This window comes from Pristis pectinata, chromosome 35, assembly GCF_009764475.1.
Source record: "Pristis pectinata isolate sPriPec2 chromosome 35, sPriPec2.1.pri, whole genome shotgun sequence".
Taxonomy (NCBI): domain Eukaryota; kingdom Metazoa; phylum Chordata; class Chondrichthyes; order Rhinopristiformes; family Pristidae; genus Pristis; species Pristis pectinata.
The window spans coordinates 7,044,079-7,060,821 of record NC_067439.1 but is presented as its reverse complement, the minus strand read 5'-3'; the positions used below and the strand labels follow the sequence as shown (position 1 = coordinate 7,060,821).

General features: G+C 40.8%; 2 protein-coding genes across 4 annotated transcripts in view; one reads left to right on the top strand and one right to left on the bottom strand.

Annotated features, from left to right (window-relative positions):
* Positions 1 to 227: 227 nt before the first annotated feature.
* Positions 228 to 11,262, bottom strand: fkrp (fukutin related protein). Of its 3 annotated transcripts, XM_052044082.1 has the most exons (4): positions 10,148 to 10,662; positions 9,513 to 9,704; positions 7,975 to 8,102; positions 228 to 4,832 (listed from the first exon to the last, which is right to left on the bottom strand). In XM_052044082.1, exon 4 carries the CDS (start codon positions 4,658 to 4,660, stop codon positions 3,155 to 3,157), a length of 1,506 nt encoding a protein of 501 aa, XP_051900042.1. In that variant the 5' UTR covers positions 4,661 to 4,832; positions 7,975 to 8,102; positions 9,513 to 9,704; positions 10,148 to 10,662; the 3' UTR covers positions 228 to 3,154. The 3 variants fall into 3 exon arrangements, with proteins under 3 accessions (XP_051900042.1, XP_051900041.1, XP_051900040.1); XM_052044081.1 differs by lacking the exons at positions 9,513 to 9,704; positions 10,148 to 10,662 and adding an exon at positions 11,146 to 11,262; XM_052044080.1 differs by lacking the exon at positions 10,148 to 10,662 and having other exon boundaries at positions 9,513 to 9,858.
* LOC127586272 (striatin-3-like) overlaps positions 10,738 to 16,743 on the top strand; it is a 45,717-nt gene continuing 39,711 nt past the window's right edge. Inside the window, exons 1-2 of the mRNA XM_052044079.1 lie at positions 10,738 to 10,995; positions 16,598 to 16,701. Of these exons, the coding sequence (XP_051900039.1) occupies positions 10,786 to 10,995; positions 16,598 to 16,701 (314 nt within the window). The 5' untranslated portion in view covers positions 10,738 to 10,785. The remainder of the gene's footprint in view (positions 10,996 to 16,597; positions 16,702 to 16,743) is intronic.

Below are 16,743 nucleotides of genomic sequence, written 5' to 3'. Positions count from 1 at the left end.
CTGCTCCAGTACCCAAGAGAAAGCAAGCAGCTGCCAGACTTTAATCATTCATTACACCCTGTTTGACCAAATGGTCATACAAAACATCTGCGAGTTGTTTAGACAGCTCAATCGGTAAATATTGGTACAACAGGAAGAAAAACTTACATGTATACAGAACCTTTCACAGCCAAAGATGTCCAGAAAGAGCTCTTTGAAATAGTGGCTGTTATTGTAAGCAACTGTTTTCTGCAGAGCAAGCTTCCAGAAACAGCAATGTAATATCAATCAGATGGTCTCTGTTGGTGATGTTGGTTAAGGGATAAATATTGGCTGAGAATGGAAGAGAATTTTGCTGCTCAAATAATGCCATGGTATATCTTATCAGGTTAACATTTCATTACAAAACACAGAAACTTCAAAGAGTGTGGCACTCCTTTAGCACTTAGTTGCCACAGGAGCACTGGCCTGGGTTACATGCTCAAGTCCAAGCAGTGATGTTTGAACCAACTATGTCCTGACTCTAAGAAGAAAGTGCTACATTGAACCATGGTTGATAACAAACAGATCAATGGTGCAGAAAATCCTTGATTCAAGGCCCAAAATGCACTATTAATTGGTGAACTGGTTCTACTTGAATGTCCATGTGAGGGAGACAAGAGCAATGACCTTGTTGGGCTCAGTTGTGAAAGTCCTCCATAGGTAAAGTTTGTCGATCCTTATAAGTATGCTTCAAAGGCTGTAAATCACTTTGGGATGTTCTGAGATTAAAAACAGAAAGTGCTGGAAATGGTCAGCATGTCAGGCAGCACCCGTGGAGAAACAAAGTTAACAACGAAACATTTACCTTAAAAAAAAAGAGGCCACGATTGGACATCTATGATTGGACTATGGGTGCTGCTCCCCTCTGGAACATGGATGTACCCGTTATAGATATTATGGGGTACAATAGTACAGCAGCTACATTAATGGTCTGGTAATCAAAATGCTTGGACTAAATGACCTGAAGTCTTGACCTCCAATCCAAACGATATTGCCTAACCTGCTGAGTATTCCCAGCATTTTGCTATTTCAGATTTCAAGCATCTGTGGTATTTAATTCTTAGAGTGTCTTGAGGTTATGAAAGTAGAATTTTTCTTTACAATCTGACAGGCATTAAAATCAGCTGTGTGGCTGAGGTAGCGAAGATGATATAATGTTTATGGAGCCTGTAATTCATCAAGATATGAGAATATTTGCGAAGTGAGTGGTCAAGGTGCTGGGAGAAAAATTTTGAGAGAGAGGTGAGATGCCAATTCTGATATTTTCCTCCTGGTGAATGCTAAGGGATAACACTTGATGGTTAATCTTTAAAAGGAAATAGCTGAGATAGTTTTAGTTCTTTCCTGTGAGTGGGCCAAAAGCTGACAATCAGCAGAATCACAAGGCCTTAATTTTTTTGTACTTGGGTCTCAGTCACTGTAACCCTGCTGTCATTAAATATTTAGAACATGTTGCTGCCTCAGTGAGATCTCATGGTTTGCTGGTTCCTCAGGACTCATTAAATGAAATCAGTGTGTAAAAGTCCAGCTTTGGTTCCATGGTCCATGATAAGGTAACAGCTCAGCTCTGGGTGACTGTAGTAGGGTTCTGCGGTGGAGGATGGGTGGAGTGATGTTATTGAGATTTGGTAACCTGTGAAAAGTTAAAGCATTCAGCGTTCTATTTTTGACCTGGAGGAATGAACCCTAATATATGATGGCTTGAAACAATTTGCATTTTGTATGGTAACTTTTATGTCCTCAGGATGTTACAAAGCACTTTGCAGCCAAAGAAGAACTGTAATGGAAACAGGGCTGCCCATTTGAGCACAGCAAGATCCCACAAAAAGTAATGAGATAATAACTAGAAAATGTGAAAAATGTAACCCAGAACATTGGCAGAAACTTCTTTCATTGTTCTGAATAACTTACCAAGACCTTTTGTATCTATTCAAAAGGATGCACTCCTCCCAAACTTTAATTCAAGGAAGTGCCTGTAATTATTGGGCAATTTAAGGTTCAATTGAAAGTTGACATGCCAAACAATGCAGCACTCCCTCAGAACTATATATATACACGAATCATCACAGATTATGTACTCAGATCTCTGAAGTGCTTTTTGAACACACAACCTTCTAACTCTAAGATGAGAATGCTAGACTAAGCCAAGGAAATTGTAAAGACAAGATAGAGCAAAGCCATAATGTAATATGTACGTAAGGAGTAATAGTTAGATTTAAATGCACTGAATGAAGGGGAGTCAATAAAGTTAATGATAAAAGTTAGGATACAAGCAACAGATTACTGGTTAAGATGGAACTGTGTTGTGAAATTCAGAGTAAAGCTGGAGAAACTGAACGGATAAAGCCTTGTGCATATAAATGACAAAAATACTTGGACTGGAAACAGTATTTAATGGGCAATGGTTTAGTTCATCAAATTGTGGATGCACAGAGTTAGCAGCAGGTTTTTCAAATAATAATCAGAAAATTAGCTATGATTAGGATATGTTCAACACAGACCCTGCACCATCACAGAGCACCCTCTAGTGCTCGGCATATCTTAACATTTCAAGATGTGCATACACATTATAACATTGGGTTGCTATATTTTTTCAGTCCTATCAGATAACTCCTTATAAATTGTGGTTAGGAGTCTTGAGATATCCACTTGCAACATGGTCTTCTTTGTGCAAATTTGTCTCTTTATATCCCACAATTTGTTTATTCAATCTATAGTCTTATTCTATAGATTTTAAGGGATGAAATATCACCTATACATCAAGACTGTGGGCAAATGCACTGTTTGATGTATAAATGAGTCAAAAGGTCAGGTAACGTTTGACTACACTGTGTTCAGCTGTGGAGATGCAGCATCTCCTGTTAGGAAAGGCATGCATGTGGATAACAGACAGAGGGATAGGATAAGGCTGGGTTCAAACCCCATTACCTCCCAACAACCATGACTGTCTGCATTTGTACGTGAAGAAAGGCCAGACAGTGATCATGGAACTGCCTCCCAGGAAACTGCTAAGAGAAAACAAATAGGTGGGATATCATGTTCCATGGCAAGAGCACTTCTCAAAAGATTCTAACATCTGGAGCCCCTCATGTAACTGCTGCATATCTCATTCTGAGATACCCGATTCCGCCACTTAGTCCACCTTCTCCAATCTTTTCTTTGCAGGATTTGGGTATTGAGGGTTTTCAATGACCCCCTCCCCAAATTTCAATTCTAGGAAGCGCCTGTGATTGTTGGGTGCATTAGCAGTCACCCCAGCAAACTGCATGGGTACAAGTGGCTTCAGAAAGTGCTCGGGGAACTCAACGTCCTGCTTGTGATCCATCCAGGTGTTTTTGGTCATGATCCCTTCTCTGGCATAGAAGGGCCACAGGTCAACATGCAAGTGGTTGCTTTCGCTGTACTGAACTCTGTAGAATTCTCCTTCCACTGCCTTTTCCCACACGTAGCCGTTCTCATCAACAACCGAGCCAGAATCCAGACTCCTCAGTAACTCACATTTCTCCACGTCTTCCAAGTAAATTCCAAGATCCACATCGTAGTCCCAGGGAATGATGTCCTGTTGACGGACTGCTCCCAGTAGTGTGCCACCTTCCATCCAGTAGCGGACTCCTGAGGATTCCAAGATCTTTATAACATATTTGGCAGTCTCACGCAAGGCTTTGAGGCAGCAAGGCGGAGTCCACCTGTTCTGATACAGGTATTCGGGTGTGTCGTCATGCACAGTGCCAAAACAGCGAGGAGTGTCTTTGTTGCATCCGTACCAGTGCTCCTTCCCATCAACCTGAACCACACGTTTTATGCCAAAGTCTTTGAAGAGGTGAGCCAACCTTGCTTTTGCATGGTTGTCAGCCTTCCATTGGTTGTGGGCTGACATGTACAGAGAGCGGTGGTATGAAGAGAAAACGACATTCTCTGCTGTCTTCACCCTCCAGCCATGCAGTGAAGACTGAATGAAGAGGGAGGTCATAAGCGGCCTCAGCATAGGCTGAGAGAGGTTGAACAAGTCTTCTGTCCGAACAAGAACCACAGTATCTCCACCGATGGCATCGCAAATCTGACCGGCAGAGAGGCTGTAAACTGCACTCCATTCCTTCAGGTTAACTCGCAAGTTTAGACATTGAAACATTCCAGAAGGCTGAACAGGGGCTGCGACCATTCGGACCTTCTCTTTGTTGGACTCAAATTCCTGAAGAAGGCGGTCAATTTGCTGAGTTGAGTCCAACTGTACCCCATCTGGCACCAGAAGGGTGTACTCTGTCTTGATATAAAATTCAGGTCTAATGACATAGTGTGGCTGATCAGGAGATGCTTTCAACAGGACCACCTGAATATTTTGCTTATCAGGCAGATCCAATGGTGGGTAGGGTAGTTTATCAGCCACCACCACAATGGGCTGATCTGGCCTTTTCTTCATGAAGGACTGCGCAACGCCTACTACCCAATTCTCAAAGTCTTCAAACTCTCTGATCAGCACAGTAATTCCAGTGACTCGTGAAAGTGACAGCCTCCGAGAGACAGCTTTCCCTGGTTCTTTGTGCTTCAACATTTGCTGTTGGGTTCTGGAGACGTAGTAAAGAACCACCAGATTAATCAATATTGCCCCAGTCAACAGCACCTGGCATAAACTAATCCGCATTGTGCTACTTATGATTTCAGGAGTGTGTCCAATTAGTTCAATTAGCAGCTTTTCGTAAACAATTTCTTGTTGCCTTTTGACATTATTAAAGTAACAACTGCGCCAGGTTCCTGATTCTTGGACAAGTTATATTTGCAATTAATTCATCAGGAATGTATCATCTTGAATGGATCTAAAAACAAAAAAGAAACTTTTATGAAGAACATAGAACATATCTTTGTAAATTAATGAAGACCCATGGAATGGAACTTATCAAGTTCCAACCTCAAGAAGTTTTTTGATCTCCCTTTTTCTGCATCCTTAGTGCCATTGTGGGTATTGCTCTCCTGAAATTTCCTGCTATTTCTTTGAACATTCCATATCTTCTTCCTACTCTCCGCTTCTGCACTCTGTCAGAGAAGGGGTATTGTCCTGCTCTGTTGCTTTCCTGGACGTGAACTGTATAGCTTCACTCCTGCTTCAGACTCCCTTTCCTCCAACAATTAACACCCTTTTAAGTTGCAAGCTTGGCATCCACTAGCCCTTTTGGATTATGCTCAGCCATCTTCAATCCTCTACCGTAGGGCTTAGGCCTTTGTTTTCTCAGTAAATATGACTTTGTTTTAACTTATTTTTAGGAAATTGCATGAGATACTGAGTGGGTCTAGATGACTATAATTTTATATAAATGTAAGTACGAAACATTAGAAAATTCTAACCACAAAGTCTTGTGTGTAAATGTCAGGAACCAGTACAAATGATAGTGGTATGGATTTCTGCTCTAAGGAATGAATATCTTCTGCCTACTGCATAAAAATAAATTTGAGTGCTGTCACTGATTTTATTTGTACCAAGATACGATACTGTCCTCAACCAAAACTCCAGTTATTAAAGGCTACAGACTTCTTCAACAATTGTTTGAGAGCCTCGAGTCAGAAATTCACTAGCTTGAAGCCAAACCTAGGTTGGCACTCTTGTTCCAACAATGACTGGATCATCTTTGAATTATTTTGATACTGACTCAGGAAAAAGTGTTGCCCAATCCACTGGGGGAGGACTCAGTACTATCACTGTCTGATAAAATATTAAACCAAGATCCAGTCTCTCCTCTCAGGTGGCGGTAAAGAGGAGTAGGAAAGTTCTCTTTGGCATACAGGCTAATATTTATTCCTTAAAAACATTAAGATATTCAGATGACCTGTTCAGTTTTTTTCACCATGGTTTGTAGGACTTTACTATGTACAGGTTGTTTTGTTCATTCAAGCAATCTAAAAGCACTTGCGTTACCTGTTGTGTGTAAATTATTGTCAATGGAACCATTTTATTCTGTAAAGAATGAGATTAGACCTTGGCATCAGTACAAACGCCCAAGGTGTTGGCTGTCACTGTTTCCAAGATTTCAAGGGGTTAGACAAAAGTGAAATGTCTTGGCAGATGATATGGTTAGATTCAGAAAGACTGTATAACACTGTCTACAACCAAGGGAAGAAAGAGGGACCATGCATGTACACAGCACCTGTCACAGCCCCAAGATATTCCAAAGAATCTACTGTTACTACTTGAAGTACAGCCTCTGTTATAGTAGAAAAACTCAGCAGCCAATTTGTGCACTTCATGTTCCTACAGTCTGCAGCAATATAAGACAAGATAATCTCTTTTCTTAATGTTGATTGAGTGGACACGGGGGACCACTTCTTTTTTATATAGTGCCATGAATCTTTCACATGCACCTAAGGCAGATGGGTTTATGTCTCATTCAAAATGCAACAGCTTTAGGACAAGTGGCTGACCAAATTTCAGTCAGATGCCTGCCTAGGTTTACAAGCTCATGGGGTGTTGCTTAAATATTGTTTTGACTCAGATGTAAAGACTAAGAACAACCCTTCTATATTCCCTTCCACTCTACCTATTTTTAAAATAGCATTTTATTCAGAAGTTATGAACAAACTTCCCAAATGTATTATATTAGACTGTACTCCCTTTGTACCCTCCTTCTGCCTCTCAATTTTCTATGAATGCTACAGTATGGTCCTCTTGCACACCCACAATTTTCACTGGTGCACCACTGGTGGTCACAACTTCAGCTGGCTAGGCCCTATGTTCTTGAATTCCTTGGTAAATATCCCCGCCTCTGTAAACTTCTTTAAGATACTTCTTAAAACCAACTTTATGCCATTTGTCCTTACGAGTCCTTATGTGATCTGGTGTCAAGATTATGTCCAGTGAAGTGCCTCAGAAAGCTTTACCAACGTAAAGATTCCATACAAATACAAGTTCTACTATGAGAGAACAATGTGCTATCTAACTGGGATCCATTTGATGCTTATTGAAAGCCGACAGTACAAAGTTGGAATAAACTATAACAAGTGCCAATGCTGTAGCAATTTGCCCATGTCCCTATCTTCCAATGTAAACCTGGATTATGTGCTTAAGTCTTTGAGTTCTGGTGGGACAATCTAGGTCAAGTAGGATGTGGCTTAAAAAATAAAGCAAAGCCTTTCAGGAATTAAACTGGGGAACAGTTCTACAATCAAAGGATGGTTTAAAAAAAATCTCTTCCACAAACTGCAATTGATGGTGGGGCAATTGCTAGTTTCAGTTGTGAGGTTGATAAGATTTTTATGAAGCAAAAATGTTAAGTGGCACAGATAAAATATTGGTGTACAGCCACAGTTCTCACTGAACTATTAAATAGGCTTGTGACATTAAATGGCCTGCCTTCCTATAAACTGAAGCTAGTATCCATACCTTGACTCAGGGGTGATACTCAGTGAGGTGTGAATGCTTGTCAGAACACTTGTTGTAAGGCAGCAGTCCTGCCCAACTATGAGCTGCTAGTAAGATGTATTGATGGGATGGAGCACTAATTGAGAAAGAAGAGTGCACAGTTACATTGTCTCATCCAAGTTTTGTTTTTAACCATCTTGTATAATATCATGTCCTTCCACACATTCTGCTAATCCAGAACAACTAAAAAAAAATCCCAGATTCTTCATTGTTGGAAATCTTCTCCTGCCCATCTCCTGAATAACTGATTTGGAGACGCATGCTCTCTGATACCCAGCTCAAGTTCCCATTCTTTATGTGAGAACCCAAACAACATTGGCAGGATATTCAACTATGGCGGGTATTGTCCAATGCCATCTTACCTGATGGCCATGTGTACATGTCTCAGAAAGAGTAACTGGGTAATATTCAGGAGCTGAGTGCCCCCACTTTACTACAGGGATGCAATTGTAGCACTCTGACAATTGCTCGGTTGACTTAGCAGGCAGAGAATTGAAGCTGGGAGGATAGCTTAATTGTTCGAAAAAACAATATAGATAGCGGTTTACCTGAAATTATGGTGAGACAGTTTGTTCCACCTCTCCTTCAAGTGCTTCTGTCACAACAACAGTCCCAGATGTGAGGTTTTGTTGGTGATCTCTGTGCATTACAGGATATGCACAAATGACCACGAAACCTGGATTGATTGGAGAGAAGCCAATTAATTTCTACATTAAGCCATGCTATCTCATTTGCAACACTATGGGGAGAAGACATGGAAGTGGACTAGCTTACATATAGCCAGTATGACCTAGCAGACTGAACAGTTCCTTCCCAGCTGTAATTGTTCTTTTTTTTAGTGCAATGGGAAGCAGCTGTACAGCAGCTGTATCATGGTACTTGGGCGATGGAACAGAGAAAGATTAAAATGCCAGGATTTCTTTTCTTGAACAATATCCAATTAAACGCTGCAGTTTGGACAGGACAAGCCTCCAAAGTACTCTGATAATACTCTATATATTGAACCTCCAACTAGCAAAGGTACCTCAACAACAATCAAAATCTTTTATGGGAAAAGAAAAAACATTTTAGTTGATGGCAGTGGAGAATGCTGGGAGGTGGAAAGCAAATTAAATACATGTGTCATCATTAAAAAGCAAAAAAAGGGAGGTGTAGGCAAGTCAGCTATTTGAAACTGCCCTATCATTCAATACAATCTGGGTTGATTTTAGTGAATGACAGAGCAGATTCAATGAGGTTGATCTTCCAACTCATACAAATTACCAAATGATCCCCATGTTCTTCAATTCACTCGGGTGTCCAAAAACTTGCAGTTCTAAAGCACTTTGCATGTCCTCAAGATGTCCCAAAGCATTTTCACAGTGAATTAAGATTTATGGTAGTCACTATTGTAATCTAGAAAATGCAACTGCAAAACTTCAAACTTCTATTCTCAAAAATATGAAACACAAATGATTTTACTATCTGTATATCCCTCCAAAAGAAAAGAGACAGACTTGGCAGAATTCACATACTACCATGATAAGAATTCACAAATTCACTGCTACACATCTGGGTATACTGGTCAGGTTTGGCTCATTATCCCAGCACAGGAACAGCTACATAGGGCAAACTGAAGAAGTAATGTGTATTTATTTGGCTCTGCCGAGTTTGCTTCAAGTGCCTTTGCATCCAAGAATCAGAATTCCCACTCTTGGATGAGTCCAAAATCAACTTTTTATTTTCCCCTAGAATCCAATCACCAGGACATCCAAAAGTAAAAATACACTGACCCTCCTTCTTCTTGCCATATAACTGTAGCAGCTGCTGAAATCTGCTTCAGTCAACCATGGGAAAAAAAAACAAGGCTTTGGAAAATGATGACATCTACCTCAAGACCAACTGAAGAAAGCAGATGCACCTTTTACAAGTTACAGGTCAATCACCCAGGAGACCTTTATTATTTCAAAACTAAACTCTATACATAACAAAATATATAAACACAGTGCAAAAACTGTGTCATTTGGTCAATACATTCAGTAGTGTTAACACTTTTTTTTAAACCATAGCACCTTTGCCACTCATGTGGTCCTCTGGGGTGATATACCTTTTCAATGTTTGAGGAGTTTCCCTACCCGACTCAGCCTTCCCATTTCCAGTAGTGGAAGGACCCTAGATTGTGATCCTTCCCCATAGATCCTTAATGTTGGCTGCACCGAGCTTCAGTGCACCCCTCAGCATATACTCCTGCAGCCTGGAATGTGCCGACCAGCAGCATTCCCTTACGGACATCTTACTGCTGGAAGACCAAAAAGTTAGTAAATTGGCTTAATATTGTCACATGTACCGAGGTACAGTGAAAAACTTTCTTTTGTATGCCATCCATACAGATCATTTCACCACATCAGTACACTGAGGTAGTTAGTACAAGGAAAAAGCAATAACAGAATGCAAAATAAAGTGTTACAGTTACAGAGAAAGTGCAGTGCAGGCAGACAATAAACTGCAAGGCCGTAACGAGGTAGATTGTGAGGTCAAGAGTCCATCTTATCGTACAAGGGGACTGTTCAATAGTCTTATAACAGCGGGATAGAAGCCGTCCTTAACCCTGGTGGTACGTGCCTTCAGGCTTTTGTATCTTCTGCCTTATGGGGAGTGGGAGTGGGAGTGGGGGTGGGGTGGAGAGGAGAAGAGAAGAATGTCCAGGATGGGTGGGGTCTTTGATTATGCTGGCTGCTTTACCAAGGCAACAAGAAGTGTAGACAGAGTCCATAGAGGGGAGGCTGGTTTCCGTGACGCGCTGAGCTGTGTCCACACCTCTCTGCAGTTTCTTGCGGTCTCGGGCAGAGCAGTTGCCATACCAAGCCGTGACGCATCCGGATACGACGTTTTCTATGATGAGGGTCAACAGGGAAAGCTTCCGTGAATCCCTCAGCACACACTCCTGCAACCTGGAACATGCCAGCCAGCAGCATTCCCTTACAGACATCTCCCTGTGTTTCGGGCAGACCAAATGCCAGTCCTGACGAAGGGTCTCGTCCCGAAACGTCAACTTTCCATTTCCCTCCATAGATGCTGCCTGACCCACTGAGTTCCTCCAGCAGCTTTTCGCATTGCTCAGGCAGACCAAAGAGCATCTTTGGTTGATGATCTTCCAGCAGCACTCGATGTCTGTCTCGATGTGTGTGACCCTGCTGGGCTCCACACACACACACACACACACAAAGATACTTCCTCTCCCTTGTTTGAATGCTCAAGGCAGAGGATGTGGTGGTGGCTCACTATTTGGCAGGAAGTCTGCCGCAGCGGGCCCAATGCGCAGGCGCGCCGCAGCCAAGCCAACGGGGCTCCTACTATTTGGCAGGGGGACAGGCTAGAGAATGGACGGGCAGGCGGCCGCCATGGCTTCGGCGGGCGGCAACGCGGGCTGTCCGAGCCCGGCTCCGGCCTCGCTGGAGAAAGTCACCTCGGAGAACCCCGCCGAGCCCGACGCCTACACGGTGCCGGGGATCCTGCACTTCATCCAGCACGAGTGGGCGCGCTTCGAGATGGAGAAAGCGCGGTGGGAAGCGGAAAAAGCCGAGCTGCAAGTAAGTGAGGGAAGGGGGGGGGGGAAATACCTCAGAAAAACTGCCCTCTACTTCCGGACCTGACCTTTACCTCAAAAGGCGTCGATGTCTGAGGAAAAAAGAAGTTAGAAAATGTGTTTTGTGCGGAAGAAACACTGCGGTTTTTTTTACCTTCTATTGTTGCGGAGGGTCGGTGGTGCGCCGCCATCTTGGATTTAAAGATGGCGGCCGGTGGTTATGTCATTAGCCAAGATACCCTGGGCTAGAAATGATTGCAATTGCTAACACACTTTTTTCATTATACTTTGCAATTAATGCACCAATGCATTGCCCCTGCACTCAGTTTTTTAATTTGCTTTTCAGATTTGCACGTTAGCAATACAAGGCATGCTGGAGGTAATTCTCCAAATGTCAGATTTCTTGCTGCAAATGATCCATTCCTTTGTTTGGAATGTGAGTGTTTGCATTGATTTTGTAGCTTGGTGAATACACTTGTTCTGTTACGTCTGGTCCTACTTGGAATTAGTAGTGTGGCCGGTTTGTAGTGTCACTGACTTGTTTGCATTGATCTGTATGAATTGGAGAGTTGCTAAATTCCCCAAATTAAAATTATGTGGCTTAAGTGGGCAAGAGGATCCAATTTTAAATGGTTTCATTGTACAAAAGAGGAGAAATGTATATGTTGGTTGCTGACATCATTTAGCATTTTGCATTTAATTTTTTCCCGAGTTGTAAATTTGTTAAATTGTATTCACCATCAAATTAATTTGCTGAGCTGTTGCAAGAGTGATGCACCTCTAATTTACCATTGCTTGGGTTAAAAATTGAGGCCACTGACTTACGGATGAAAGGTTTGAGCAGGAGGTGTGTAACCAGCCTTGTCTTGATTGATTACTTGTTTTTTTCCATAGATAACTGATTTGATGGCTTCAGGTTCTCCATTGTTCACTGCTGTATTTTAGCTGTGAAACATGATCTGCAGCCATTCTAGCAGTCTGTCGTTTGATATATTCTATAGGGTGATGAGTGTTCTTAGAAACCCTAGAGCCATTTTTAAACTGGGACACAGACCTAAATTTGGGACAGTCAGTTGCAAAGGTTTTTATTCCCTATTGGTTGAAGCCACCTTGATATAATCATAGAACAGTATTGTAATAATCAGTTGAATTTATAAAGGAAAAGAATGTACACTGACAGTATCATACTGAAGGTTAACTTGTGGTCAGCAAGGATAAAATGAGATTGTCCCAAAGCAGCAAGGCATAGCGGTGAGTGAATTTCCCTGACAAGCAACCGTGAGGTTATTGCAACAGCACATTTACTAAATGGTCATGTGTTGATTGATGAAATGAGAGTTTGTATGCTCCTCTGAGCCAACACTTCACAATTATTGTGGGAGGGGAAGAGAGACAGGCCAGTGACCTACTGTCAGTTCTTTTGTCAAGGTTGCCGTGTAACTATTGAGAATTATCCCAGAACGTTTGTCTAATTTTAACCCTGCCTCAACATCCTCCCACCCCCCCCCGCGCACCGACCTGCCCCCACAGTAACACCTCCAATAGGCTGAATCTGCTTTCGGGACTATACTGTAGCAACTTAAATAAAGGTCTGTGACCCTTAAGTAGATAAAGGGGAATATTTCTTGAATCTCTAAACTCCACTTTTGGCATGTGTAAAAATGGACTTTGGGTCAACAAACAGAGTGAGCTTGTGCTTTACTCTCCTGCTGTGAACTGTGTTAGTTGACAATTATAAGCCTTCTATAGTTGCCTCAAAATGGTAGTATGCCCTTTCAGGTATTTTAAATTATGTAGTAAAGTTGCCCTCACAGTGCTGTTCAGCTGGGAGTTACACGACTTTGCTGTTCCTTGATTATCACTGTTTCCAATTATATTTCTAAGCCAAGATGTTGGCCTGGCTTGGAGGTAATCTTGTTGCCGATTACCTGCTGCCCATGATAGAGGTGAAGATCCTTAGTTTGGGAGGTATAATTGAATTCTTGCTGAATTGCTGCAGTACATCCATCCTGCTGTGGTTACATTGAATGAGTGTTGTTCGTGTTGTTAGTTTAGCCAAGCCAGTGGAGAGCATTCCATTATACTCTTGATGTTGTTGGTAGAGATGCTTTAAGCAGGAGCTGAATCACTTGTTACTGAGTGATATTTGGTCTATTCTGCCTGAGGTTCCAGCAACTGTTTGATGGCTCACTTTAATAGCTATTTGCATTGTGGCCATTCCTAGCTACCTTGTTTCCTTTGGATATTTGTCCATAAAAATGACTTTTTTAAAGGGGGAATTAGCATTAGGGAACAGAACACTTCCAGGTATTCCCATTAACCTGCCTTGTCCCAACACTGTCTTAAATGCTAAATGAAGAAAAGCACTTGTATGCACCTTTCCACCACTCATCAAACTATGATCTCTAAGTGTAGCAGAAGATGATATGTTTGTTCTACAGACCATGTCCATTTCAAACTGTTAAGACTCATTTCATACAATGAACATACAGCCACTATAATCCAGTTAGTCGAGCATGAATTCAAACCCTAATTTTAATGAGCCAGCACCCCACCTACAGCTCCATCTATGTCAAGTTTCAGTCATAAGGAACCTTCTGTCATCTTTTGATTCCAGTTTCAACTGAAACTTGCACTTTAATTCCATAGTCAGATTTCTTTAGCACTTGGTCATTACAAAACAAGATCTTGCAAAGCAATACATAACATGCTGGAGGAACTCAGCGGATCAGACAGCATCTATAGAAGGAAATGGACAGTCCTGATGAAGTGTCTCAACCCGAGATGTCAACTGTCCATTTCCCTCCATAGATGCTGCCTGACCTGCTGAGTTCCTCCAGCATTTTGTGTGTTACTCCAGATTTCCAATGTCTGCAGTCCCTCTTCTGTCTCCATTTTACAGAGCAATTATATTAAAGCAAGTAAAACAATGGGTACTGTCTTGGAAGAAGGGTAAAGAGGGGCAGGGTTGGGGGTAGTGATAGTATGAGTAAGTGGCATGATTTAAGGAGAAAGAAGAGATGTGAGGAGGTTCTGAGAGCAGCTGTTAAGATGATTAAGTCAAAGAAATTCCAGCAGACTGTGTGAGGTGTCTGGAAGCTGCTGCATGGTTCAAATATCCTCAGAATTAGCAGGGGAATTACTTTTCATTAACCATACATCTTTGCATTTTCACCTTGTTCAGACCTTCTCATTCCCTGGCTGTGGTCAAGTAACATCATAATCAGAAGCTTTGGATTACAAAGATGCATTTGTCAATATAGTGCTACATTTTTTTAAAACCACTTGTATTAAACATTCAAGGGCACCTTTATAAAATTAACATATTTCTGATATAAACAACCTTGTTGCTTACTTGGACATTTTATTCCACACTGTGCTACCATTTGTGTCTAGACTGGTTTAAGTTAATGATCCCTGACTGTGAATTGTAGCCAACAATGACGGATGCCAGTTATCCATTTGCAAATGAGAAGGGACCCAGCATATGCTGTGGAATTTTACACCTTTTTATGTGACAGATGGATGCTAATAGCATCATTTTATTTGTGTTACAATTACTGTGGTAAATTGACTGTGAAGGTACATTGCTGCTTGTATGCTAGCTGCATGTTTAAGGAAAATAATTTTTAAATAACCTGTTTTGTAGCTGCCCCATTGGATCAGTGTACAACTGTATGGATAGCCTAGTCTGAAATGGGATAACTGATTTGCAGTTAGTGTCAGAGAAAATATCCTTGACTTGTATCTTTTGGGAAGTGTGCATGTTTAGGCACTGAGTTAAGGGTTTAGTTGGCTTCAGTTATAATGGTCAATGAATTCTGCACCTCTCATAACTTTAGATTATCCTTGCAGAAGTTGAATTGCACTTCAAATTCAGGGCAGCTAGGTTCCACAAGCAACAGTGATATACCTGATCAGATAGCTGAGGTACAAATGTTGGTCAGAACATCAGAGAAGCTCCCCTGGTCCACTTTGAATAGTGTCGGAGACCTGTTATCCCAAAAGATAGAGTATTGGTTTACCAGTTCAACCAAATAAATCCATATCTGACAATGGAGTGCTCTCTCAGTACGACACTAGTGTGATAGTGTTAAGTGTTGTGTTCAATTTGGAATCGACTTTGGAACTTTAAACTTTCTGTCCTAGGTGATGGTCTAACCACCATGCAAAAAAATTAGGTCTATGTATATTTAAAAAAAGCTCTGGACAGCGTATGGAAAGCCTGTTGACATGAGTATTTTCTAGAAGGAATTAATACTGATAAGAAAGGAGTAGGGGAGAAAGAAGAGGAAAATAGCATAAGGAATTACTTAACCCTGTAGACTAAATAATGACTTTTTAATCAGGATTTGAGAGTACCATAGCATAGCACTGTTATGGAAAATCCTGTGTGCTTGAGATGTACTAAGCATAAAGTTAATTAGTGCCATTGTGATCTACAGGATTATTTCTTGACCTTGGAAATGGACTGAAAGAAGTGTTAAGTGGAGATCAGACATGGATGACTGTGAAATTGGAAGCTGATTATAAATCAGGATTGTCCTGGAAAAGGATATTAATACGAGTATTTTAAGAAATTGGCAATAGTGTGATATTATTACATTTTGATTGCAGAAGCAGCATGTAATCATTCGGTATAATCACTGGAAGTAATGATAATGTGTTGCAACAAAATGTAAATTTATGTGCAGCATTTGAATTCAGTGGCTCTAATAGCAAATATTATGCATCTGAAATGAAAAGCCCTTTTTAAATATAAATAGCTTTGCTTTCAAAGCTGCCACAGCTAACCAGCAACTTACTCATGGACTACACCATGTTATTTGAATAATACATAATTAATCACAGTTTTACCATGTTATCACTTGGTTTATATAAGGCATTTCGGGAAGAGTTGCTCTTAAACTAATATACCTTAATGTTGTGTGTAATTCCTGTGGAATACTCCACCAGTAGTGTTGATATGGAAGTCTGCATAGTAGTTAAATTTTGAAGGTCAAGGCCTTTTCAGTTTATTATCTTGTTAAGTAAATCTCATAGGTCAAGTGGAAATCGAATGATAATTTTGCACATCGATCATTGCACTTTACTGAAGTTTAAGTGACGCCATTAAAGATTGATCCATGGCTAGTGTTGAGGCTGTCAGTAACCAGTAACAGAACTACTTGAGACTTTAACTTGGAATCTCTATTAGGTTTATTTGGTATAAATAATGGAAGAATTCTTTAAAGATAATCAAAAAAGATACTTAAATTACAAAGAAAATCTATATATGTCAACATTCATTTGTATGTTTTTTTTCTGGGAATTATAATCTTAACTCTATTAAAGGATCTTTTTATTAATTCACCTTGACTAGCAAATTTTTCATACAGTAATTTAGAACGTGTCTATTTGGTTAATTCTGACGATATACCAAAGATAAAGGTGTTTTATTAAAATAAAACAACAAGTTTTTGAAATCCAAACATAAAAATTGCTGAAATTACACAGCAATTTAGTTGAAGTAAGAGTCGCATGGCCTTGTGCTTCACAATAGATTCAGAAGTTTAATACAGCATGCTTTACCATTACTTCAGTGATTATTGGCTTTTGTTATATAGGCACGTGTAGCCTTTCTCCAAGGAGAGAGAAAAGGTCAGGAGAATCTTAAGAAGGATCTGGTCCGGAGAATTAAGATGCTTGAATATGCCTTGAAGCAAGAAAGGTGAGTGTTGTAATCTTCCTTCCACCACACCCCCCCCACCAC

What these genes read in the sequence shown, in the direction of transcription:
- fkrp (XM_052044081.1), bottom strand. Translation starts at nt 4,660, where the DNA reads ATGCGGATTAGTTTATGCCAGGTGCTGTTGACTGGGGCAATATTGATT.